The sequence below is a fragment of the Gopherus evgoodei genome, chromosome 2, assembly GCF_007399415.2.
Source record: "Gopherus evgoodei ecotype Sinaloan lineage chromosome 2, rGopEvg1_v1.p, whole genome shotgun sequence".
NCBI classification, from domain to species: Eukaryota; Metazoa; Chordata; order Testudines; family Testudinidae; genus Gopherus; species Gopherus evgoodei.
In genome coordinates, this window is record NC_044323.1 from 271,370,416 (window position 1) to 271,397,115 (window position 26,700).

The 26,700-nt window shown below is 43.2% G+C and overlaps 1 protein-coding gene across 1 annotated transcript in view; it reads left to right on the forward strand.

Moving 5' to 3' along the window:
• SLC30A8 (solute carrier family 30 member 8) overlaps positions 1–26,368 on the forward strand; it is a 31,394-nt gene extending 5,026 nt beyond the window's left edge. Inside the window, exons 2-8 of the mRNA XM_030549608.1 lie at positions 6,371–6,567; positions 16,060–16,206; positions 17,416–17,569; positions 17,761–17,950; positions 18,396–18,501; positions 25,698–25,832; positions 26,223–26,368. Of these exons, the coding sequence (XP_030405468.1) occupies positions 6,371–6,567; positions 16,060–16,206; positions 17,416–17,569; positions 17,761–17,950; positions 18,396–18,501; positions 25,698–25,832; positions 26,223–26,368 (1,075 nt within the window). The remainder of the gene's footprint in view (positions 1–6,370; positions 6,568–16,059; positions 16,207–17,415; positions 17,570–17,760; positions 17,951–18,395; positions 18,502–25,697; positions 25,833–26,222) is intronic.
• The last annotated feature ends 332 nt before the right edge of the window (positions 26,369–26,700 follow it).

The following is a 26,700-nucleotide window of genomic DNA, read 5'->3' on the forward strand; positions in this document are numbered from 1 at the left end:
GATGACTCTTTTACACATGGACTCATTTTACCTAACAAAGATGTGGGTGATGTTTAGTTCCTCCTATCCTAACTTTCTGCTGCAGAAGCGAAGCTCAATGAAAGCTCTCATGGAATCAAGGGTTTCTTTTCAAACGAGTGATTTGTGCCAGACCTTTCTGCTGATCAGTGGCCACAGCCTCTGCACACCTTTTAAGCGGGTCTTGTGTCCAGTGGATGTATTTGATTGCCAGTTCTCTGATCTTGCTCCCAGCTTGCTTCTCTAGTATCCCATTTCTGACCCTTCTATGTGTAAGGGGGCAGGAATTCCCCTGTCTTCTGGCATCACAGGCATCACCACCCCATGCAGCTGTTCTGATATGGGGGGCGGGAAAAGGAGGGAATGGGGTCATCGACCATGCTTTAGCACTCATTTGGTGGGTTAATTTAATGTTAAATTACCTCTCAGAATTATCCCTGAGACTTCCAAAACTACTGTATCCAACTTCTAAAAAAGAGCATCTCTAGTGAGCACCCAAGTTTGCGGATGGGGTTTGGCTGACCATGAAGACAGCACCAGCATGCCAACCCCAATCGTGCAAAAATCATGTCAGGCCCCAAGATGCCTGGAATTTCAAAAGTAATGAATGTTGGGTTCCTATAGATTTGTCCCTTGGTTTTGAAGCCTTAAGGCTGCACATCTTCAAGCTTTCTTTTCTAACCGTGAGGACTAGAAATGTCTTTTTGTTACATAGAAGCTGTGATTCTCATGTAATCCCCTGACTCCAGGAGCTGGGGCTTTAAGAAAAACACTAAAATATCATGAGATGCTTGGTAAAATGACGAGAGCTGGCCACACTTCCACTTTCCTTGCAACAAACCCTTTATCTAGGTCGTGCTTAGTATCTGTAGTACCTGACACTTTACAATAAGACCCACACAGATCAAGAGAGAGATGTTCAAAATGTGACTTCCCCTTTTATGCCTACAGACTTCCTCTCCAAGAAGGTGATTCTGTGTCTGCAGCAGCTGCAATCCTAGCAAGTCTCCTCATTTAAAAGAAGAGGACTGCCAGTAGGGCACTCTCTGTGAGAGGCTGTGATGGGATATACAAACCCCACACTGGAGAGCAAGGGGTTACAGAACAGTTCTAGTCCCAGGCAGCCCAGCCACATCTGCAAAGCCTGCACCAGCTGGAGGCAGGGCTTTAGAAATGGGAGCAGAGCGGTTCAGAAGGGGGCAGAGGAAAGGAGCAGAGGTTCTGCCCCAAAGCTCATTGCCTGAGTCCTGACAACACCGACGCAAACCCACAAAGGAAAAGCAGGTGACTTAGTATGCAAGTCAGAAACTGGATTGGAGTGATTTACTCTGGGAAGCTGAAGGGAGCTGTGGTAGGAAGTGGGCTAGTCTCATCACCACAACGTATCGGTTGCGTCCCACCACTGGGCCTTGGACTGGAGCCTGGTGAAGAGAGTGGGCCAGGGTTCCCTTATCCACTCTGAGAGGACGTTATGACACCTAGAGTGTTCACCAAGGTGGAAGTCCAGCTGGAAAAGGTCTTGACAGTTCGAGGGCTCAGCCCCCAGTAAAATCTCTGCACTAAAGGGGAGAACTGGAAACCTTTGGGATGGAGGCAGCGAAGGACCAGGCCATGCTTTTCAATAGGGAGACACCCTGCCAAAGACCCTGCCTAACCAGTAGGCAGCACTGTTGGTGATTGTGCATCTACTACAGGAGCCCTTAAACATCAAACTCATTCCCTCTTTGGGCCAAAATAGATATCAGGGAGTACTGCAGAGCCTCTCTCTTTTCCTTGGCTTTGGGGAGGGGAAAGTTTGAGGACTTTATCTTTTTATTAGTGGGTGTAAAGTATATGATTATAATCTTGGCAGTTAATTTATTATCATTAATTATTCTTATTATTTGTATTGTGATACCACCTAGAGGCCCCAATTAGGGATCGTGGCCCCATTGTGCATAGGCACCGTGCAGATATTCAATGAAAAGACAGCCTCTGTTCCAAAGAATTTACTATCCAAGAGACAACAAGCAGCTTTACACAACAAGAGACAACAGGCAGCTACAGCAACCCGAAAGGGCGAACACAAGTTCATCTGTCTGTATCCAACTGTTGTCTCTTGGTTTACACTTAGATTGTAAGCTTGTGGGGGGGCAGGAATAGTCTTTTTGTTCTGTCTTTGTACAGTGCCTAGCACAATAGGATCCTGGTCCATGACTAGGTGGATTTTATGAGCTGAGAAGTTAAGTTTCATATGTGGCCAGCCCACAAAACCTAACTAAACAAAATAATTGCAGGCATAATGACTGTCAATTAGATGTCTAGTACAGATGTTAGCCAGCTGGTTTATATCTAGCTTGCAAATATTTACCTGCTTTGTTTTGCACCTACACCATTGAGGAAGCAAGAAGAGACCTGTGGATAGGCAGGCTGAAAATATGACCCCAAATGACTTTAAAACATCCAAGGTTCTGTGCAGTGTAGTCATAGCCGTGTTGGGCCCAGGATATTATAGAGACAAGAAGTTACCTCACCCACCTCATCTCTTTAAAACCTTCCAAGTTTAGGATGACATCAGTTAAGATCAGCATGGTACCTACATAAAGGAGATGAATATAGTTTTGATGTGTTATTTCTAAAGATAGTTTCATTATTATTTCAGACACAGATAAAGCGTGATTTTCCGTTGTGGCGGAGGTGTTCCTTCTCTGGGAAGTTTGCTGGTTCTGGTTTCATTCCCCTCACTGGAGTTCTAATACAGCTCTGTGAGGAAGGCAGCTGTACCTGTCAGCTTGTAAAGCAAGTCACTGCACACATCACTTGAAAACAAAGACAAGGAAGCTGTAATCACACCTGTTAATGATTTGCAGTGGATCTGCAGTATGTATTAATGTATTCTTATTCACTCTTTCCTTATGTGACTCAGTAGGTGTCCCTCCATGACATGTACCCTTATTGCCTTTCCTACAAAGAAAAAAGAATTTGAAATGGAAGAAAAGATTGTTTTAATTTAGGACTCTGTTTGCAATGTGTCAGTGCAGGGAGCTAACGCTCGAAGGTTGTGTCTCACTCTAGCACATATGGGAGATTTATGGTTTGCCTACACTGGTCTGTGCACTGTTAGCTCTTGTTCTCTGCTTCTAAAAATTTGTCTGTTAGATTATTTTAATTAGCGGGGAGCTGCTATCTGTTACTCGCTGCAGTTTGCAGGGGTCTTCCTAATACATTTGGCCAGATTATGTTCTCTTTTACTCTGTCTGACATCAGTGGGAGTGGTGGATGCTCAGTGCCTCTCAAAACCAGGCCATTAATTTAGGGGTCTAATTTAAGACACATAAATGTGACAATGTTTGGCTTTACTCTCAGTTTACCAATCTGTTCAATGAGGTCTACACCACAGTGCTTACCAACCTCATAGTAATTGTCTGAGGTTGTGTTCGCTGATGTTTTGTAAGGTGCTTTGAAGATTTCAGAGAAGAAAAAAAAAAGCACAAAAAGTGACCCAGTTCCTGACAGCATAAGAAGGGTTTGGTAACTGAGAAATGTGCAGAAGTAATTTTGGCACCTCCATTCTAGCAGACTCCCAAGCAAATTGCGACTCAAGTCCTCAAGATATTTTTAACTTTCAGTGCCGGCCAATGAAAATCAGGTTAAGAGAAAATTAATTTTTTTCCCCACACAAAATACAGAAGAGTGCTGGGATTTAACTCCAGAGAGAGAGAAACTTGCATGCTGTGAGCTCAAGGGGAAAGTGAGTAAACTGTTTAACTCAACCATCTGGAATGAATCGATTTGTGGTACCTTCTGGGTCTAATTCATCAGCCCAACACTGTGTTTCGAGTGACACAGTTGAACATGAGAAAGCAGATGAATATAAACACAAAATAATGGCAGATTCTTATAGAGGGCTGGCCCTCAGGGTGCTGGCTGGCAGGGCAACACATCACCATATGTGAGTCCTGTTCCCAGATGGCTCACCCACAATTTATTTTGCTGTTCTGGGAAAATAGAGAAGAGGAGAAGAAAACAAGGAAAAAGCATCTCCACTCAGTGGGCAATAAATCTGACCATTTACTCTGCCAAATAATCTCTGTGGAAACATGTACAGGGACTAGGTTGTCTAGGCTAGGCAAGCAAAGAGACTCATGGACCTGGTATGTGCTCACCTCAGAAAGCCCTGCTAGGGAAAAAAAATTGACTTTGGGGAGCATAGAATATTTAGAAAATCAAACCCATGCTGATAATTACTGGACTTAGAGAGCAAGGAAAATTCCTGTCACTTTCCTGATAAATGGGCTGATAGATACTCTACACCAGAGTCTCTCCTTTGCCGAAATCCACTTGGTGAAGGCAGGGGAGGGGGAAGTTGTCAGTGTTACAGCTCCTTAGCTTTCAAAGTATCCCAGCCCTGACGGAAGTTACTGCGGCCCCCAGGTTGCTCTATCTTACAGCTAGTTTGTTCCCTAGGGGACCAGATGCCAGCTGTGAATTGAAAGAGCTGTGCTGTATTATGCTCCGCCTTCTCGTTTCACTTCACATCCTGACCTGCCCCCTATGCTAGGCAGGCAGGCAGGGAGCATAGGTTCCACCAACTGATTTCCTCCCACTAAGAAGTTCTCTCTTGGGTAGGTATGGCCAGTTTCCAGCCCCCCTGCACCACTCAACCAACACAAAGGGGGAAGAACCCGGGCAAAGAATCTGTCCCTCTGCCTTGATCACTTATTACTGGAAAAGTTATTTGATCAAATAATCCATGTGATGAGCACAATTAGTTTCAAGGTTTTTGTCCTGAACAGCAGGTTTACTGTTTCACAAACAGCACAGGAAAAGCTGTATAAAGTCAGTAAGATCTATGTACCTCCTGAAGTTAGGGGCCCTTTAACTCAATCTACAAGACACATATTAATCCCAGCGACAAATCCTTCAGTGCAGGGAATGTGAAAACAATCTGTTATTACCAGAGTGCCATTAAACCCAGGTCTGCATCACATCTCTGAGCTAATTTCAGACTCAAAACAATAGGGCAGTTCATTACATTTCAAGACTTCCATTACATTACATTCCAAGACAGTAATGTGGCACATCAACATTCATAGACTGAAGATGGGTAGAGCATATGATTTTATAAACTTTATATATGTAGCATTGGGAAGAAATAGTTGATTATCATACCGCACTCCTACAATAGCAATTCAGGAAATATGGCAGGGGAGTTTTATTGTTGGATTTATTATACCAGAAGCAGCTGCTGCAGCAATAAATACTGAGTTGAAGTTACATAGTGGATTCTATTCTAACCCCCTTGGGCCAGTGTCTATTCCATCCAAGCTTTGCTCTGTGCAGGAATAAAGGAGTAGAGAACAAAGGCACTTACAAAACCATCTTGGAGCCACCTGGCCCCTACCATAAATTAGAGCAGTCTCAGGACTGCTCTAGAATATGCTTGGCACAAGGGCCACAGGGGCCATTCAGCAGCTGAGGACAGCTGCAGTTCAGTGAATCCTAACCATACCCCTTTCCTTTCATCCCCTGGTATCCCCTATGTTGGAGGCTTTGAGAGGGGACAGGACTGAGGTGTTCTGGCAGCTCTAAATTTACTAGGAAGCTGCTTTATGTTGGGGGGATTCTCTAGCAGCAAGTTCTGCTGAATGTTTGCTCCTTTTATGCCACTTAAGTAGCATAGATGGGGACCAGGCTACCATGCATCCCCTGCTTATAGTGACTCACCCTTTTTCATCTTTTGGGCTGGCATTTTCTATGCTTAGTCTCTGCCTGAAGCTGGATTTTTTTTGGGTGTGCACACATGGAAGGGTTGAGAAACAATTCAGCTATTTTTGAGTATGAAGAGAATGGGATAAGTGAAGTTTTTCAATTATAAAAAGGGAATTGTGGCCCCTTTTAAACTAATAGTCCTATCAAAATTGCTAGGAGTAGAACATTGAACTTTTCTATGGATCTAGCCCTTGTTGAGAATGTTCCATTAAATTTTATTTGGATTTGCCAGAGTTCTGACTTTCTGCAAGTCATGCTGTACATTTGCATGGAGCTTTTTGTTTTGTTTTTGCTCAGCTCATAATGTGCACATCTTATGAAGGCTGCACTGTGCATGACTAACTTAGGTGTGTAATGAAAAGAGCACTGAAGCAGGGCATAAAAATGGAAATCCCATGCAGAACAAACTGAAGATCCACGATTTCTTCGAACCTCACCCTGCATACCCGTTACTCATGTGCATAAACCTCTCATGTGAGTAGTCCAACTGAGGTTCAATGGGGCTTTTGACTTCAGTGATTAGGCACAGAGGTGTGGGATTGCAGGAGTGTACCCTGAATAGAAATAGCTTTGAAATCTTCTGGTTCTTTCAATCTCCTAGGATGGGACTGCAGCAGAATTATTTAAACAAAGAAGAATGCCAGGAGGAATCAGAGGATGCTGAAGATAATCCACTTTACCACTGCCATAGCCACTCAACAGCCTATGAGAGCAGAAAATTAGAACAATGTCAAGCCAAGCGGAAGCTCTATGCAGCATCAATAATTTGTCTCATCTTCATGATTGCTGAAATTATAGGTGAGTACAACTGTGTTTTGCCATCAAGGAAATTTCATATTGTTCTCAAGGTCAGTGATGATTGAATCCTTTTGCTGTCACTCTCTCTGCACCTATTGTGATCTTCATTATAGAGGGGCGAACCAGCTGGGATAAAATAACTAATCCCAATCTTTTCCAATTAAAAAAAAATCTGTTAACTTTTTTAGTGAATTTCTTAAAACTTTCATGGGACTGTCATTTAAGGATTAAGGCTGGATCCCAAATGGAGGGAATAATCCATGTAATAGACTGGTCTGACAGTTTAAGGCTGGTTCAAATCAGGAAGCACTGGAATTCTTATAAGACAGCCTCCTTTTCTATTTCCAGACTTTATCAACTTTGGATACGATTCAGAGATTTGATAGGTTTATCCAAGCCTGGCAGGTCTGCTAACATTTGAGGGTCACCCATCAGTAGGATCTGATATAAAATGAGTGTAATATAACAGTCTTAAAGCCTTTTGAGTAAATTCCAGGGTCATGTTCATCATCTGTGTCTTTCCACTGAAGTCAATGGAGTTACATCAGGGTGGATTTAAAAGCTTCATATTTGACTGTTGGTTTGTCTTTGAAGAATTGGAGTGCTTTTTGTTTGAGGTGGGGAATGCTATGAGATAGTTAACAGCTCCCAGGCACTCCTGGACCGTAAATGGCCTATCCCACAACGCTTCCATCTTATGGGCCTGGAGCGCCTTCAAGACCATGACCTGGTCCCCTACTTTGAAGGAATGCTTTCTGGCATGTTTGTCATACCAGGCCTTTTGCTCTTCCTGAGCATTGTTTAGGTTTTCTTTAACAAGGGCTAAAGAGTTTCAGAAGGTGTTTTGTAGGTTGTTTACAAAGTCCAGAATGTTAGTTCCTGGAGAAGGCATAAACCCCTCCCATTGCTGCTTCACCAACTGTAATGGCCCCTTAACCTCGTGGCCATACACAAGTTCAAATGGTGAAAACCCCAAACTGGGACGTGGTACAGCCCTGTAGGCAAAAAGCAATCATTGGAGCAGATTGGAGGTGGCCGGAGGACAACAATTCCATTTTGTGGCAACTTTTGAAGGTTTTTAAATGTTGTTTTTGTTCTGCCTTGGAAATAAAACAAACCCATTTTAAAGTTTTCATGAAAATGGAGTTAGGTTGAAATGGCCATATGCAGATCAAAACCTAAGCTGTTCAATTTGGGAAGGGGCATGCATGTTGCCTAGTTGCTAGAGCACAGGCCTGGCATGTGGGAGACCCAGATTACTCCAAATTAGGCAAAGCAGAGAGTTGAACCTGGGTTTCTCACCTCCCAGCAGCCCACTAGGGGGAGGGATAGCTCAGTGGTTTGAGCATTAGCTTGCTAAACCTAGGGTTATGAATTCAATTCTTGAGGGGGCTGCTTAGGGATCTGGGGCAAAAATTGGTCCTGCTAATGAAGGTAGGGGGATGGACTCAATGACCTTTGAAGATCCCTTCCAGTTCTAGGAGATTGGTATATCTCCAATTACTATTATTATTATTTTTTTAACCACCAGGCTATAGAGTGGGAGAGTTGATTTCTCTCCCTCTTCAGTGAAAACATTGTCTAAACTGGTATCTCTCCATCCAACATTTCAGTTTTGATGAGATGGCATTTTTTGGCAAAGTTTCATTTTGTAGAAAATGTTCCAACCAGTACTAAAATGGATCCAGCTGGCAATAAATTATTCCACAGTCTAGGAGGCCTTGTTCCTAGGATCTGTCTCCTGATAGTCAGTCTAACTTTTCTTTTGCTCTTTCCCATAGCACTTGTAGCCCCTGGAATCACTCTGAACAATGCCTCTCCCTCATTGATATTTATACTTCACTGATACTTGTGGGCAGTTATGTTTTCATCCCTCCTTCACCTCCTTCTATTTAGCTGTTTGTTTAGCGAAGTTATATATATTTATTTCCTTAAATCTTTCCTCAGAAATCTATCCTTCCAGCCCTTAAATAGTTTTATGATGCTGCTTTGAATTTTCCCCTGTAAAACAAATCCCATATCTTTCTCCATACCATATATATGTACCTCACAGCACTGGATACAAATATTTTTTCTAAATCCTGGGAAAGCTTCTTCTATATCAGTAAGAGATTTTGGAGATGTGGTGTTGTGCATGAAATATGTAGTGTGTGAGGTCAGAACAACGCCATACATGCCACATCAGCCTTGTCTTGTGGTAGCATGAGGCAGCATGGAGGGAAACCTGGGCACCTGAAAGGGATTTTTCCACACCAGTTCCACATAGTATTGTAGAGGACAGCCAGGGAAGGACTATGGGATCCATGCTTATGTAGACCTCGTACCCCTTAAACCCCATGCAAGTACAGGGCTTGTCTGCTTCTCCAACCCTCTTGCCTATAGGCTGAAGCCAATGGTTTAGTGGTTAAAAAAAAGTATGTAAACTAACCTAAACCGCACTCCATATTCCCCAAGTGAGAAGTTTGTAACTCTGTTTACCTCTGACTACACTACTGGCTGGAGCTGTGGTCACTGAGAGACTGCACTGCTGTCTTCTACCTTTGTTGTCCATTAGAGGGAGAATTTTTCTCCCCAACTTCTTCATCATCTCCCCACACACATACTTTCCCTGCATAAATTGCTTGTGGGTCAGGTGAATTTCACTGGGTGAAATTTGGTGCATGCTATTTATCTCCATACAGTAATTTCCAGTGACAGAAGTAATGCTTTATTAACAAAGCTATGTAATCAGCAGGCTTCAATTTGGTGAATACAGCGTTGCTAGAGGATAATTGGAAGGACAGATGATATGTTAACAAAATGTTTCTTTTTGCTTAATGAATCATTCAGATTTTTGCAGACAGCTAAGTAACAGGCTTGAAAACCATTTTGTTTCAGACCATTAAACTCTGACAAACCAGTTATTAACTGCAGTTACAGACAGCAGTCTATGGGGATTATTGCAATTATGAACCATATATTTTTTTTAATCATTAGGCTAGACAGCATGTGCTAGATGATTGACCATTGAGTGACTGATAATTTCTATTGCTTTATAGTATACAAAGCAATAAACAACCACTGTGAGTAATAATCAGTCACAAAGCCATTTGTTGGGAATATTGCTACAAAGAAATAAACTTTATAGCTATAATACAAGCCTTACTCTTGAAAGTAAAGAACATTTTATCCTCCTATCCCCTCTTAAAGGGCAAAATACTCCTGTAGGCAAAGCTGAGATAAGCAGCTAAAATGAAGATTACTGCTGGGGGAATTCTGCACCACTGCACAATGCAGAGTTTGCACAGAAATTAATGTTCTGTGCAGAATTTTCTTTTCCCCCACAGTAATGGGCTGCAAAGCTGCTGGCCGCCACTAGAGGCTGCTGGACCCAGCAGAATCCAGCTCGAAAATAGAAGACACTGCCAGTGGAGCGGGAGGAGGAGCTGGAGGGTTTGCAGCAGCTGCAGTTCCCAGCATGCCCTGAAGGAAGGAGGTGGTGTGCAGGAAACTCCACATAAGCCCAAGACCTGGCATCAGGCTGTTTCTCCCTCTGGATCCATGGGCACTGGGCAGGTAGAGGGTGCAAGTGAGTGTCTGGGCTGGGGGTCACACCTTGCAGCTGGCTCTGGGAGGTAGAGGGTGTGGGTATCTGGGCTGAGGGGTATGGGCATTTGGCCGTCTGGCTGGGTTCTGCAGGGGAGGGGGCAGAGAAACTGGAACTGGGGAGGGTTGTCTATTTTGGGAAGCCGTGGCTCTGAAAAAGATTTGGGGATCATAGTGGACAATCAGCTGAACAGGCACTCCCAATGTGATGCTTTCACCAAAAGAGCTAATGTGATCCTGGGATGCATAAACAGGAGAATCTTGAGTAGTACTAGAGAGGTTATTTTACCTCTGCATTTGGCACTGAAGTGACCACTGCAAAAATACTGTGTCCAGTTCTGGTGCCCACAATTCAAGAAGGGTGTTGATCAATTGGAGAGAGTTCAGAGAAGAGCCAAAAAACTGATTAAAGGATTAGAAAACATGAATTATAGTGATAAGCTAAACAGATTGAGTCCCTTGAATCTAACAAAGACATGGTTAAGGGGAGACTTGATTGCAGTTTATAAGCAGTCTATAAGAAATGGGTGTCACGAGGCAGGGGGAGGGGAAGGGATGTTACAGCCCCAAGTCTGAGTCCAAGAAACTGCCCTTAGCCTCTGGGCAGTATGCCTAATGTCTAGAGTCAATAAGATGGCCCTTCTATGAAGGACTGCATGGCTCAGTAGCCAGAGTCAATATGGTGGCCCTCCTTTGCAAAGCTGCACAGCTCAGTGGCTGGAGTCAATATGGCAGCCCTCCTATGAAGGGCTGTAAGACCTAGTGGCCAGTGGGGAGTGGGCTGCAGCCAGGGTAGGAGGAGGGCCTGTAAGAACTGACTGTATTCACCACTAGGTCAGCGGGGATCCATCCAAAACATGCTGACTTTGCCCCAGTTCTACAACCGGAAAAAGGCTAATTCCCCTGGGCAACTTCCTACCCTGTTTCCTGTGCAGTTATCCACCAGTCTTCTGGGGTCATCAGCTGGTGAAGCTCCTGATGACTCCATCCACTCTTTGTCTTCCATGGGCAGCCAGGTATCTGCCTGAGTCTCAGTGCACCTGGCCTCCATGGTTTGGAGCTCCACCAGCTCCTGAGAACGAGTCTGCAATGCGTGTCCTTTCCCCTTAGTGATCAGCCCCAACTGAGCTGGGCTGCTCCTTTTTATACTGAGGCTTCAGCTGGAGCATGCCCAGCAGTGGTGACAGGGTGTGGCTTCCTTAGCCCACAATATGGGGTTAACTTGTCCAGTGCAAGGCAGGTTTACCCCATCACAATGTAGAACATATATTTTAAATGGGTTCTTCAATCTAGCAGAGAAAGGTATTAACACAATCCAATGGCTGGAAGTTGTAGCTAAGCACATTTAAAATGGAAATAAAGCATACATTTTTAAGAATGATAGTAATTAACCATCGGAACAATTTTCCAAGGGTCATGATGGATTCTCCATCACTGACAATTTTAAAATCAAGATTGGATGTTTTTCTAAAAGTTATGTTCTATGAAATATTTGGGGGAAGTTCAGTTACCTGTGCTATATGGGAGCTCAGCATGGATGATCAAATTGTCCCTTCTGAACTTAGAATCTATGAAGGTAAGAGTGCTCAAATGGGGATATTTGCAGTTAATGACAAAATGTGGATTTGGGACAATCCCTGAAAGATTTCAGTTCCATTTTGGCACCTTGAGGTAGATAGAAGCCTAACTATATCATGTAATTAAAAGGGAAGCCATGCCCACATTGCTGGGACCAGCACAAGGAGATTTCAAAGAGACACCTCTTGGCATGCATCAACTTGGGCAATATGTCTGATAGTTTTTGGCATCATCTTTCAGAATTTCAAGCTGAGCAGAGTGGGGGGTCTTGTAATTCTGTATGAAAAAAAAACACAACAGAATGGAAGTAAAGTATCCAAAATGTAAAAGGATGTTGCAGCATTTTGTGGTCTGTATGCCAAGTTAAGAGAAAAACATCTCATATTCCAGCTTCTTATGATTGCAACATGTTGCATGTTACTGTGTTAAATAGATGTCTGCCTAGAAAATATCTAAAGTGCAGCTTTAGGTGATGTATCACAACTGAAAAGTTGGTGTGTTCATGCAGAGTAAAACTGATAAAAAATTTTCATCATAACAGTTTTTGGTCAAAAAATGCTGTTTAGATTACACCTCATTTTTTATGCAATAATATCCATTTGACAAAATATTGTTATGGGGAAAAAATGGAAAAACATTTTGAAAATGTTGAAACATCTCGGCATGGAAAAGTTTCATTTTGAAATTTGCTTTATGTAAAAATAAATAGATTCAAATATTTCATTCTGGTTTTATCAAATCAAAATATTTTGATTGACTGAAATGAATGTGGCTTTTTTTTGTTTTGTTTCTTGTGGGATTTTGTTTTGTGGCAAACTTCAGATTCTGGCTTCTTGTTCCTATTCAGGATGATTTTGTTTCTTCAAAAAAAAAACCCCTCTTTTTTGGCGCTTTTTGCCAGATGGAAAAATCCATTTGCTGACCAGCTGTCCTGCAGAGCCTCCTCACATTTTGGATAATCTCTGTTCTGTTGTGTTCTTTCATTTCACTGCAATGAAACCCTGCTGCTCCATTTTGGGAAGTAACCCATAGGCAGCAGTAAATGACACTTATAAGGAACAGAAGAATGTTCTGTGTCCTATATGTGTAACTTACAGTATAATTATTTGGGAAGGATCTTGTTGGAGAAAACACTGTTTGCCAGATGAAACATATCACTTTGTATCAGTTTAACCTAGCCACACCTGCAGGGCAACAAAGACTTAAGCTTACCACCACCTGTGGAGCAAGCTATTTTCTGAACAGTAACTATGTTGTTGAGCTATATAGCACTTGAAAATCTGGCCATGCATACAGATCAACAAGATTCACCTACCATGTGGAGAGGAATTTGAACCGGTATCTGCCACCTTGTGGGTGTTAAGAGAACCACAGACAATCAGGAGATATACTTAGGGGTCAGATTTCCTCATAAGGTCTGAAAATGGTATGTTGCTTTTTGTAATGTTTTCCAGACTTTTTACTGGTATTCATATCAGGGTGTGGTTAAGATCAATAGATGAGTCGGTCGTGGCTGAATAAATCAGTTGATTCAGACAGGGTAAAAAAAAAGTGTGATGGGACTAAAGTAATAGGCCCTGAGTCTTAGCAGCACTATGGCCACCCTACTGTGTGTTTTATGCCACACACAGCTCTATGCTACATAGACATCAGTTTCAGAGCTGACATAATGGTTCCTTCTCTGTGATCCCTGGTTGCCATATTTGCCCCATGTGACCATTGGCTGCTGGTGTAATTTAGAGCAACCTTTAGTATCTCTGGCATAATTTAGATCAGCCTATAGTCTATAGTGTGACTAGCTTAAAGCATGTCCTATATATAAAAAATGATGGGTTTAATATGGCAAATGTAACGCTCCCTTCCCCTACCCAAAATACTATACTGTATATCACATAAATAGGGCACCAAACATACTGTCTTTCTGTTGGATTATTCCTTAAATCCCATTTACTGTTGTTCACTGCCTTTATGTAAGGGGACTCTTGTTTTTGTTGGCTAGCTCCCAGTACCAAAAGAAAGGGGAAGGGTCAATGGGAAATCAGGACTTGAGACTGACAATCCCCAGGGGAAATGGGGAGAGGCCAATGCTCCAGGTCAGCCTGATTGGCAGGGTGGGCAGGATAATCAGGGAATCAGGAGGGCAGGGGGGTCCCGAGCTAGAATTACCTGGGTCAGACAGAATGGGGCCGAGCTAAGGAGAAAGCAGGGGCCCAAGCTGAGCTGGGGAGCAGAGCCGTGCCAGCCAGAGGGGCAGAAAAGCAGCCAGGAAGCAGGTCAGGCTGGGAGCAGAGTCACAGAAGCAGCCCACAGAGCAGACCTGTCCTGGGAGCAGACCTGTAGCAATCAGAGTCAGAGGGGCCAGAGAAGCAGCCCAGGAAGCTGAAGGCAGAGCAGGAGCAGCAGCTGTGCTGAGGCAGTGTGGAGCTGGGGCTGGAGCAGTCCCGGAGCCGAGTGCAGTGAGCAGTTGGGAGAGCGAGGGGGACCCTAGGCAGCAGGCCCAGCACAGGGAGACACCCCCAGCAAAGGGGCCCTGCAGGCCAGACTTGGAGGGATATTGTAACTCCAACGGGGCAGAGACGACACTGGAAAGAAGGGTCCTGCCACCTAGAGCCTTGAGCCGCCAGAGCAAGTGTCCGACCTGCAGCATCCTGCAGCACAGCCAGGGCCTGAGAAGGAGGCCTGGGACTTGTGAGGAACAGACTGAACTTCTCTGACATTCCAGAGATTCTGGTTGTGGTGCCTCTGTGCCACAAAACGGGCTGATGTGTTTTCCTTTAACCTTTCTCATTTTTTCCTTATTTCTTTTAATTGATTGCTGCTTAATAAATTGTATTTGCTTTGAACTGTATTTAATAATTAGTGGGTCAGGGAAGCATCAGGGCAGAGAGAGCGCCCTGGAGTAGGGTCATCCTAGCCCCTACCCTAAGTGACCACAACAAGGTTGGGGGTCGAGCCCCCTAGGAATCCTGGGTTCAGTCTTGTTGGGGTTACGAGGACTCTGCCACACAGGAGAGTGGAAGGGGAGCTTCCTCTGATAAAGGAAGTGGGAGTGAGGACTCAGATCCTTTCTCTAGCCCACTTCACTGGGATAGTGCATTAGCCAGGAAAGTTACCCCCAATAGCGGGACTGTTTAGGTTGCTCTAAATCAAGGGTGGGCAAACTACAGCCTATCAGGGTTTTGGATCTGGCCTGCGGGATTGCCACCCAGGAATGGGGAACCACGGCCAATGGGAGCTTCAGGGGAGGTACCTACAGGCAAGGGCAGTGCGTGGAGCCCTCTGCCCCCCATCTCCCAGGGGCTGCAGGGACATGGTGCTGGCCGCTTCCAGGAGTGGCGCGGGGCCAGGACAGGCAAGGAGCCTGCCTCAGCCTCACTGCGCGCCGCTGCCCCCCCAGAGCCGCTCCAGGTAAGTGGCACCAGGCCAGAGCCCACACCCCGAACCTCTTCTGCACCCTGCCCCCAAACTCCCTCTTCTGAGCCCCCTGCTGTACCCCGCACCCTTCCTGCACCCCAACCCCCTGCCCTGAGCCCACAACCCCCTGCTATACCCCAACCCTCTTTCCTAAGCCCCCAACCCCCTGCCCTGAGCCCCCCAAACACTCTGCACCCCTCCCTGCACCCCTGCCCTGATCCCCCACTGCACTCTGCACCCCCTCCTGCATCTCAACCCCTTGCCCTGATCTCCCTACTGCACCCCGCACCCTCCTCCACCCCAACCCCTTGCTCTGAGTGTCTTCCTGCACACCATACCCCCTCCCACACCCTGCATTCCCTCCCGCACCCCAACCCCCTGCCCCAGCCCAGGTTCTTGGTGCTGCATACAATTTCCCCACCCAGATGTGTTTGCCCACCCTTGCTCTACATTATGCCAGAGAACCACTCATCCTGGGGTCAGGAAACAAACAAAGCCATCTTCACCCATTTTTGTGTCATGAGTGTTGCTAAGTTTGATCAGGGCCATATTGTGTTGACAAAAATGTCAGTGATTTGTGAGGAGATATTAGGGGCATAATCGGATTGTAATTCAGGATGTTTGAGACTGCAATTGTTCTCCCACTTTAAAGTAGCAATTAAACCACATTTCAAATGAGTTACAACATGTTGAAGATTTATCAGCCACTGTATGCTTTAGTAAAACTAAGATGCAACTTTTTTCAGGATTAGGAATAGTTGAATGCATGAATGGGATAAAAACTTCTTCTAGTCTGTAAAAAGTTTAAAGTTATGCCATACATTATCATTGTAAATGAAGTTTTCCTTAGTTTTATTATAACAAATAAGATCTTGGATACACGTCCTATTATATGCATGTATTTGTTTTACACAGGTGGACAAATTTCAGGAAGTCTTGCTGTGATAACTGATGCAGCACACATCTTGGTTGACTTGACAAGTTTCCTAATTAGCCTTTGCTCACTTTGGCTATCATCTAAACCTTCCACTAAAAGGTTAACTTTTGGATGGCACAGAGCAGGTACCAAATGTACTGTCATATGACCATGTGAAATAGAAAAGGTAATTCGTCATAGCATGCACAGGTCTGCGGGTTTGTGAAGCTAATCTATTAATGTTCTCAAAGCTCCCAGGATACATCAGAAACTGGAAAACAGCAAGTCATGGAACCTCAAAGAAGAAAAGAATATAGTACTGGAGAATGTTACAGCCAAAGTTATTAGACCAGTGGTTCTCAACCTATTTACCATTGTGGGCTGCGTATGCAGCTATCTATGTGTTATGTAGGCTGCATCCATGCAATATATACACCAACCTGCCTGCTGTAGCTGCCCAGTCAGGCACATGTCCATCGACACGTGCTCCCGGACAGTCAGGGGTAGGGGTGATCCCAACAATTGAGCCATGGGGAACCATAGCTGGGAAGCCACCCACAGGACAAATTTCCACCCCACTCCAGTTCTCCCCCCAGAGATGGGCCTTACAAGGGCAGCCTCCTGTTTTGACTGAGAGCTCAAGGTCTGGACATGGCCAGCAGGGGTCTGGACATAGTCACAGAGCACAAGCCAATGAACAGGCAGGCAGGAGCTGTCAGCTGCAGGCAGTTCCAGGCACGCTGCAGCCTGGAGCATGCTTATCCTCCCCAAAGGCGACACGTAGTGTAGCTAGTAGTGGGACACATGCCCCCCCCCCCATTTCTCTGGACACCTCTGGCATGGATGCCCACAAGTAAGGAGCTGGCACTCACAGTCATCCCCATCTCTTCCTTCTGCACTATCCCATCCCTTTCCTTCCCCACTGCCTCGCCCTGCCCCTACATGGGCACTCACCATTGTACGGAAACAGGACTTGCATTCATGTACAGTCTACTAAAGGTTTGTGCAATTGTGTACTCCATTTGGATATCTGCAGACATCTTGAGGCTTCAATTCTACAGTGCATTTCAGTTTCACATGGTGTTTTCTGGGGCAATTGGGCACAAATCCCAGACACTCTGCAAGCCTATGGGAACATATATGAATCCATCATTCCCAAACCATGCCCGTAAGTCTGCAACAAGCATCAACCCTGGGGAAACCAGATTTATTTGATCCCAACATGATTTGAATATTAGGATATGCAAACACATAAGAACTGCTTTCTAATGGGGAAAGTGTTAGTGCTAATCTATTAGCCAATTCCTTGCATTTTATTTAAAATGCCCTTAAAATTCAATTGTTTTAACCCCTAGAAATTCTGGGTGCTTTGATGTCGATGCTAATCATTTGGGTGGTGACTGGCGTGTTGACATATTTGGCGACCATGAGACTGCTGCAACCAAATTATGAGATTGAAGCTACAGTGATGCTCATTACTTCTGGTTGTGCAGTGATAGCCAATGTCATGTAAGTTGTCTTTTTTGTATATAAAATACTTAATCATTTTGAGATTTCCTGGAGTGGACAATATCTACATATATTTACACATACACGTGCTATTGCTTATCTTTTGCATTAAGGAGTGTGATACTGAAGTGTTTGTTGTTCTCTTAGACAGGATGGTCTCGCTGATATTTGCAGCATTGTATCTCTTTCAGATTAAGTCTGACTCTGCACCAGACTGGAGCAGGACATAGTCACAGAGCACAAGCCAGTGAACATATATCAGCTCTTCAACAGAAGCCAGCTTTGGCCAATGCCAGTGTGAGGGCAGCTTTTGTACATGCCATTGGAGATCTATTTCAGAGCATTAGTGTGCTAATTAGTGCACTAATAATATTCTTTAAGGTCAGTTTTACTGGGTTTACTCACCTTCATAGCAATTAATGATGCAGTTATTTTCATAACACCGTCATTAGATGCTATGTACATATTTTCTCTGTCTTAATGATATATATTGTAATTTAGTCAAGGACAGTTATGTTCATTTCTGTAAATAAAATGGCTGTTGAGAGCACAACAATTTTTTTCTTGGGGTTTAAGCCAGAAGGAATCTATTGTTATGTGTCTTTTTCTCCTTTATCGTTAGTGGCTTGAGGTCTTAAAGAATAATGCAATCAGAAAATTGTCTGTTAACCCAGCTGTACTGGGACTGTACTGGTCGAGAATATCAGCAATGGTTACTGTGTTAGATAAATGGATTATATTGGTTTTTGATTAACTTGTTAAAAATGTCAGCCAGAAACTGAAAGTGATTAATTTAATCAAGTGATGTGCTTTTTGTTTTTTTTAGCCAGAATACAAAATAGCTGACCCAGTCTGCACATTTGTGTTCTCTATCTTTGTGCTGGCAACAACCGTCACCATTTTAAGGGACATTTTGCTTGTTTTGATGGAAGGTAAGAACTTCTGTATGTACATTAGTTATTTCTGGAATCAATATTATTCTGTTCTCTCTGTCTCTCTATAGAATACTTACCAACACTGGCCAGGGGGTTAAAAATGGTTGCCTCAAGTTAGAGTCTTAAATCCATATTTAGTCCCCTAAATACCTCCCCTGATCTTCAGAAGTGTTGGACAGAGAATGTCTCCTATTAATTTCAGCCAGGTGCCTAAATACACATTTAGGAGACTAACTTTCGGCATTTATTAGTTAAAAAAATCTTCACCACTCTTCATGGAAGATACGTTCTTTCTACATGTGCATTATGTAGAAATCTCAAAAATGTTAATTGTTGAAATTGAAAATCTGAATTGAACCCAAAGTATTTTAAAATAAACTCTTAGAGCACTTCAGATGGATACTAGATGGTATATTATACTACAGCAAAGGAAAAAGCATGTCTGTGAAAATACCTAGAAAATAATTTGCCAAATTCTGCTCTTCATGTGACCCTCTCCAATTTCAATTTCTCCAATATTTACATACAATTCTGCAGTGGGAGTTATGTGAAAATATTGGAGAACATAATTTGGCCCCTATCTTTCAGGACTAGACTACATTGATGCTAGTCTAATTCTCTTAGGGTAACATATATAATCAGATGTGGGCTACCATCAACAGCTGCAGTCAGAAACGTAGAAATGTTTTAACACTTTCTGATCTTGCATAACCCCTCTAGCATGCTTCTAGTCCTTTTGAGATACAAAATCCCTTGCACTCTGCCTCCTTAAAGCATACCATCACAGCTGGACCTTGCCTCTTATTAACACACAGCATAATACCCACAGCAAGCTAAATAGCAAACAGTAGCTTGTCCAAACATAGCAGTGCACTGATGTCATTTTCAGTATTTTCATAATTCTAAGCATATGCTAATCATAATTCTAATTAGAACTATTTGAGATGATATAATGACAGAGTTATGTATATTCCAATTTTCCATTGAATCTTCTTCAAGAATCTATGTGTTGCTGTTTTGTTAGTGAAACCATGATGAATTTCTACAACTCTCTCTGTTTTTCACATGCATGCCATTGCCTCCCATAACCCCATGGCATTTGTGAATTCTTTGTTTTGTGCATTGTGTATTTCCATTATGACTCATGAGCACAACCAAGCTTGTGCCACAAATAAATCATAAAAATTGTGCTGCAGGTTTGACATTTTATCAAGCGGCAAAGGTATAAAACACTGCTAAGGTTTTGGCTACATTAATCCGAAAGAGCAAACCCAGGCAGCTTTCAAAGTCAGGTTAGAGTTCAAAGTAAAATGGACAGTTCTAAGCACCTTTTCATTAAGGTAGTGAGACTGCCTAGATGTGTCAGCTGTGGGCCTGATGTTTGATTTGCCAAGGCTGAAAGTCAGAGTAGCAGTCACAGATACAAGTTTTTGCTTTCTTGGGGTTAAGCGATATGACGCAGCTATTGCGTCAACTACAAAAGACATAGGCCTTAAAGGAATGAGGAACTGTTGTGATGTAGATTTTTGGATTGCTATGCTTTAACCAACTTGACTCGCTGCGTACCTTATGGCTTCATATGTCTTTATTGTCTCTTCGTTTTTGTTTCAGTAAAGAAATTTATCAATATAGTCATACTATAAAGCTTTCCCAGAGGTTGCCTCTGTGTTCACCTGTCATGGGGTAGACATTTAGAGTGAGAGTCACAAAAATGTAGGCATGGCAATTGCAAAGCCTAAATTTTAGGCTTCTAGAAAATCAGTGGGTTTCACAAAGCCTGAGTTCAGTGTCTAGGTTCCCTATGTAATGAATGGAAGGAGATAGGTGTCTAAGAATGGAATTCACAGAAGCCACCATGCTAGGTAGCTCCCTGCCTAAACTAGCCAATGGGAGATGCCAAAGCAAGGGTATGTCTTAATCCCCACTCTCTCAGTGAATTTGGTGCCTAAATCCAGGCTGGAGGAAGGTGCCTCCCTCTGGGATACTTAGCTGCAAACCTTCTCTTGGGGTTAGGCACCCATGCCATTTTTTGCGAAAGAAAAGGACCTCCCTCACACCTGTTAGCCCAGGGGTTAAGGTGAATAAATAATGAAAGAATCAACAGAGAGAGTGTACAAGACACTGACTCTGTAGCCTGGTGCTTAGGACATTTGCACAGGAGCAGGGCCGGCTCCAGGCATCAGTGCAGCAAGCAGGTGCTTGGGGTGGCCAACGGAAAGGGGCAGCACATCCAGCTCTTTGGCGGCAATTCAGCGGTGGGTCCCTCAGTCCCTCTCAGAGGGAAGGACCTGCCGCTGAAGAATGAAGTGGCAGTGGTAGAACTGCCACTGAAGTGCTGCCGATCGCTTTTTTTTTCCCCCACTGCTTGGGGCACCAAAAACACTGGAGCTAGCCCTGCATGGGAGACCCATTATTCAGTTCCCCCTGTCCCAATGGCTTTTTAAAATTATCAACCCACAGTGGAACAGCTTCTACAGGAGTGGGTGAGGGAGGCCCACACCAGAATATCCCACAGCCTAGCAATTAGTGCACTCACCTGAGAGATGGCAAAGCCCTGTTCAAATTCCATCTCCCTCTCAGGCAAAGGGTCTCCCACATCCCGAGTGAGTACCCCAACCACTGTACTAAAGGTTATGTTATGAAAGGGGAGCTCCTCCTCCATTTTGTGTGAGCTCACTTAGAAAGGCATGATATGGCAGGCCAGCTCTGAACACACATACCAGATTGGTCCCCACAGGTGAGTTAGGTAGAGCAACATTTATCTTTCTCTGGTTCCTGCAATACTCTAAGGCTTAGACGTCTAAACACCTAGAGTGAGGCTGCAGTGCACATGCACACAGGCAGAAACATAGGCACCTAAGGAAATGATACTGCAAAAACGTAGGTGCCAACTGAGTTTAGGTGCCTATAGGGTTCAGCAGCAACTGAGTGGGGCCAGATTTGGGGATTTAGGTTCCTAAAGTGTCATATGTGTCTAGCCAGAATACTGTACCTGGCAGGTCATCTCTCTTACATTAGGTAATGAAAGTGGAGGATGCCTGGTCTGTTGGTTATCACAAAGGCCTGGGAGTTAGAACTTTGGGTTTAATTTCTGGATCTGCTGCGCTCTCAGTAATGTGACATTAGGCAAGTTTTAACCTCTGTTTAACCCATTCCATCTCATGTATTTCAGCTAAGAACTTTGGGCTAAATCCTTTGGAGGTTAATTCCACTCAAGTCAGTGGGTTCCATTGGGAATAAATTTGGCCCATTGTTCTTACTCACATCCTGATCAATGCAATACATATGTGCCAGCCAATGGACTGCTTTTTCCCCAGACCATTTGGACTGACAATACTGCATACTGTTCTGAGTTACTTTTTGACTCTGTTAGGTGAACCCCAGAGCATAATAGTTCCTTTGGGTCTGCTCAGCCTGGTGGGCTGAAGGGGAGCCAGGAGCCTGGAAGCTCCAGGATTGTCACCTGAGCTGGTGTTCCCAGGGCTTCTGGGTTCTTGGCTCCCCATCAGCCTGCCTGGTAGGCTGCTGAGGAACTGGGTTGACCATCTGGCAGATAGGGTTTCATCAGATCACTGCCTGCATTCCACTGGACCTTCATTGAAATTGAACAGTTTCTGTGAAATGTTACTATTCCAATGAACCTGCATTCTCCCCACAGGAAACAATTCCTTCAGAGAGTTTGTGATTAGTTCTCATGAAGACCCTTCCTCTCAGCACCATACTGTGCTGAGTCTGTGCTCCCTACAGCATAGTATTCTTGTGATAAACTGACAGAACAAAACACAAGACACTGAGGTCCTTGTGTAAGCACAAATAACTGGCATCAGAGCTATTGTAAGAAAGGCACAACTGAGTTGAATTGACCATATCATTATTATACATGATGACATGGCTTTTATAAAGGGAATTCTTTGAGGGTGTCAACAAGCATGTGGACAAGGGTGGTATAATTGATATAGTGTACTTGGACTTTCAGAAAGCCTTTGACACCAAAGGCTCTTAAGCAAAGCAGGCAGCCCTGGGGAAAGAGGGAAGGTCCTGTCATGGACCAGTAACTGTTCAAAAGATAGGAAACGGAGTAGGAATAAATTGTCAGTTTTCTCAATGGAAAGCAGTAAAAAAATTACTCAAGAGAGTTAAGTCCAAATCCAATAGTGAAGAGTTACAAAAGGATCTCACGGGGTGACTGGGCAATAAAATAACAGATGAAATTCAGTGTTAAGTGCAAAGTAATGCACATCGGAAAAATTATCTCAACTTTACATACAAGATGATGGATTGTTTTCTGATAATGGAGTCTACAAATTTGCCTGAATTGTGAGCTCAACTGTAAAAAGTATGTAAATGTTCCAAAGTATTAAAATAAACTATAATAACAAATGTTGATGGGGGGAAAGACCAGGTTGTTAGGATTCAAGGACTGTGTTGAAATTATGCTTGTTAAAAACAAGAGAGGTGGAACTGGAAGTTAATAAGCCAAAATTTGGTATATCAGATCTTAGGCCTAATTGGTGGACAAAATAATGAGCAAATGGGCTAGTCCACCTATCACTCCCTTTTTGAGCCCTTATAAGAAAGGGATTTCTGTGTGGAAAATTGAAAAGAACAACATCAAAAATCAAACACTCGAAAGAACAGATAACTACTGGAGTGAGCTTCACCATCATGGCTACCACCATCACTGTTTCCTGGGATACTGGGCCTTCATCCAGTGAGGTGTCCTGACCAGAATGAAATGGAGACAGATGACATTGCTACCCCTACTGGCTCCAGCTGAATCCCAAACACCACCTGAGATGACAGTTTTTACCATCTTTGATACCACCTAACACAGCATTTCTCAAACTGGGGTCTGCAGACCCCTGGGGGTTCATGAGGGTATTCAGAGATCCACAGGCCCCACTGATCAATTCCTCCCCCCCCCACACCCCCAGTGCCTCTTGCACACTGCAGAATAGCTGTTCCCCGGCATGCAGGAGGAGCTGGGAGACAAGGGGAGGAGTGGGGACAGGGCATGCTTGGGGAAGGGGGTGGAAGGAGGTGGGGAAGAAGATGGGCAGGGGTGGGAAGAGGTGGGCTCGGGGTGGGGCCTTGGGTGAAGGGATGGGGGCATGAGGTCCTCGGGTTGCTAAAGTTTGAGAACCGCTGATCTAAAAGACTGTCAAACAAGGTGGCTTTTCCTTCTAGGACTTGATTTTAACAAGAAACAGCAGCAGTGACATCTCCAGCCCATCTCAACTAACTTTTTCTCTTTTCCCAAAAAGGACAGTTATTACTGTCTTTGATACCATCCAAGCGACTGTCAAACAACAGCAGTTTTTCTTTTTGAAAACTTTCTTCAGCTAAAGGGAAAGAGAACAAGAGAAGTTCTTAAAACGAAAGTCTTATTTAAAGCATCTGAAATGTAAAATATTAACTCTTTTTTCTTCTTTTCTGTATTTTTAATAAAATGGATTTTTAATGGTGTGTTTGCCATGGTGCTAAGCAGGCAGAGGTCTCAGTAAACCAAGCCCCAGACTTTGTTTAACTCTGTTTAATGTTGGACAGTGACTGCCTTATGCTAACACCTGGAGCTCATATATTCCATCTAAATTAATACAACAGTTCTAAATTAGCTGTTACCACTCAAAAAGGGTCTTGGAGTCATCATGGATAGTTCTCTGAAAACATCTGTTCAATGTGCAGAGACAGTTTTAGCAATATTAGGAACCATTAGTAAAGGGATAGATAATAAAACTGAAAATATCATAATGCCACTCTATAAATCCATGGTACACCCACACCTTGAATACTGCATGTAGTTCTGGTCACTCCAGCTCAAAAAAGATAAATTAGAATTGGAAAGGATAATAGAAGGGCAACAAAAATTATTAGGGGGATGGAGCAGCTTCCATATGAAGAGAGATTTAAAAGATTGTGACTGTTCCATTTATAAAAGAAGCAACGAAGGGGAGGGGGAATATGATAGAGGTCTATAAAATCATGAATGGTGTGGAGAAAGTGAATAGAAAGTGTTATTTACCCTTCACATAACATAAGAACCAGGGACCACTCAATGAAATTAATAGACAGCAGGTTTAAAACAAATATAAGGAAGTATTTGTTCATACAACATACAATCAACCTGTGGAACTCATTGCTGGAGGATGTTATGAAGCCCAAAGTATAACTGGGTTCCAAAAACAATTAGGTAAATTCAGTTTGATAAAGTCCATCAATGGCTATTAGCCAAGATAGTCAGAGACAAACCCCATGTTCTGGATGTCCCTAAGCCTATGACTGCCAGAAGTAAGGACTGGAGGACAAGGGATGGATCACTCAATGTTGAGATGATCTGTTCATTCCCTCTGAAGCACCTGGCATTGGCCACTGTCAGGCAACAGGATACTGGGCTATATGAACCATTGGTCTGACATAGTCTTATGACATAGTACCTAAATTAATTCTTTGCAACTTACAGAGCAGTTAGACACAACAGAGATAGAGCATCAAGCGGAGAATCATATAAACCCTAATTCAGAGCACTGGAACCACAAAGACTTGGCTCTGGGGAAGTTTGGATTCTGGTTTGGACTCGGAGGCTCAGACCCATATCTAATTCCAATAGAATTGTCCTCACTCCTGCACTCTGACCCAAAGGCAAGTTTTGACCTTCCTATTAGACAAGAAGAGTGGTCTAGTGAAGAGGGTACTTGAGTGGGATTTAGGAAATTTGGGTTCAAGTCTAATCTCAGATTTCCTATGTGACCTTGGGCATGTCACTTAATCTGTTCTGCATCTTCCTATCTGTAAAATGGAGATAATATTTCCCTACCTCATAGGGTTATTCAAGATAAAAAGCCATCAGTGCTTGTGAGGTGCTCAGATACTAGGTATAAATACCCCTGAAGATGTCAAAGCAGATTAATGGAATATTAATAAACAGCATACTCCCATAAATAAAAGCAGACTTTCATAAGTCTAAAATCTATTTGCATTTAATTGCTCCATTGAGTTACACCCTAGTGAATTACTGTGTAACTGGGGACAGAATTTAACTTCACAGTAAACAGAAAAATATTGCTGTACTCTATGGCACATCTTTTTATAAGAAAACCCAAGCCTAATTCAGTAAAGATTCAGGGGTCTCTCCATGTGTCCTTTAATTGAATATAGTTCTTATTTAATCAAAAGGCATATTTCCTCCTCTACAGGAACACCCAAAGGATTTAATTATGATGCAGTGAGAGAGAGAATTCTAGCAGTCAACAAAGTGGAGTCTATCCACAACCTTCATCTCTGGTCTCTAACAATGAATCAAGTTATTCTGTCTGCTCATGTTGTCACAGGTCAGTAAATTTCTGCAAACAGAAAAATAATAATTCATCTGAAGCCTAGTAAAGTCAATTTCTCCTGACTGGGATACAACTGCTTGTCTGTATCTGGTGCTTATTAAAACAAATTTATTTTTTGTTAAAAAACAAATAAAAGCAACAACAACTTCCCTCAATATTTTTGTAGAACATTATTGTTAAAAAAATTGAAAATTTTTCATCAGCTACAACAACATAGGGTACAAGCTTGCTGAGCAAGACTGAACAGATAGTTGCAATATAGTTATTAAACTGTAACTTGGAAACAGAAGTAAATCACCCCAAATGTTTGCCAATAGTTTCAGTAGTCACTCATGTTTCTTGGAAGTATTACATTTCTGCAGTGTGATAATTTTTGTTCTACAGAAGACACAGTGGACAATCACCAGATCCTGAAAGAAGTTACTCAGGTTCTCTTTGACACTTACGCCTTCCACTCGGTCACCATTCAGATTGAACCACAAGCAAATCAGAAGCCCGACTGTGTCTTCTGTCAAGATCCAAAGGATTGAAGCAGCCAGTGCATCTTATTGACCCATTATTACACATTTAACAGGTCAAAGGGCACTGTGTGCTGGTTGCACAGACTCAGCTAGGCAACAAACCATAATTAATTGAACTGGCAAGGTCTGTCACAGTGTGCAGTGGGCACTTTCACCATTGTTCATTGGTGCCATTTACCATGAAGAGACGGAGCATTAGGGACATTTGTCAACCAGATTATATGAGTTAATGGTTACATTCAATTACAAGAACATGTACCTAAATTTTTCTCGACGAGAGACAACTGCCTGGAGTTAAAGTAATATTTAAGAGTATCTCTTTGTAATCACGGGTAACAAAA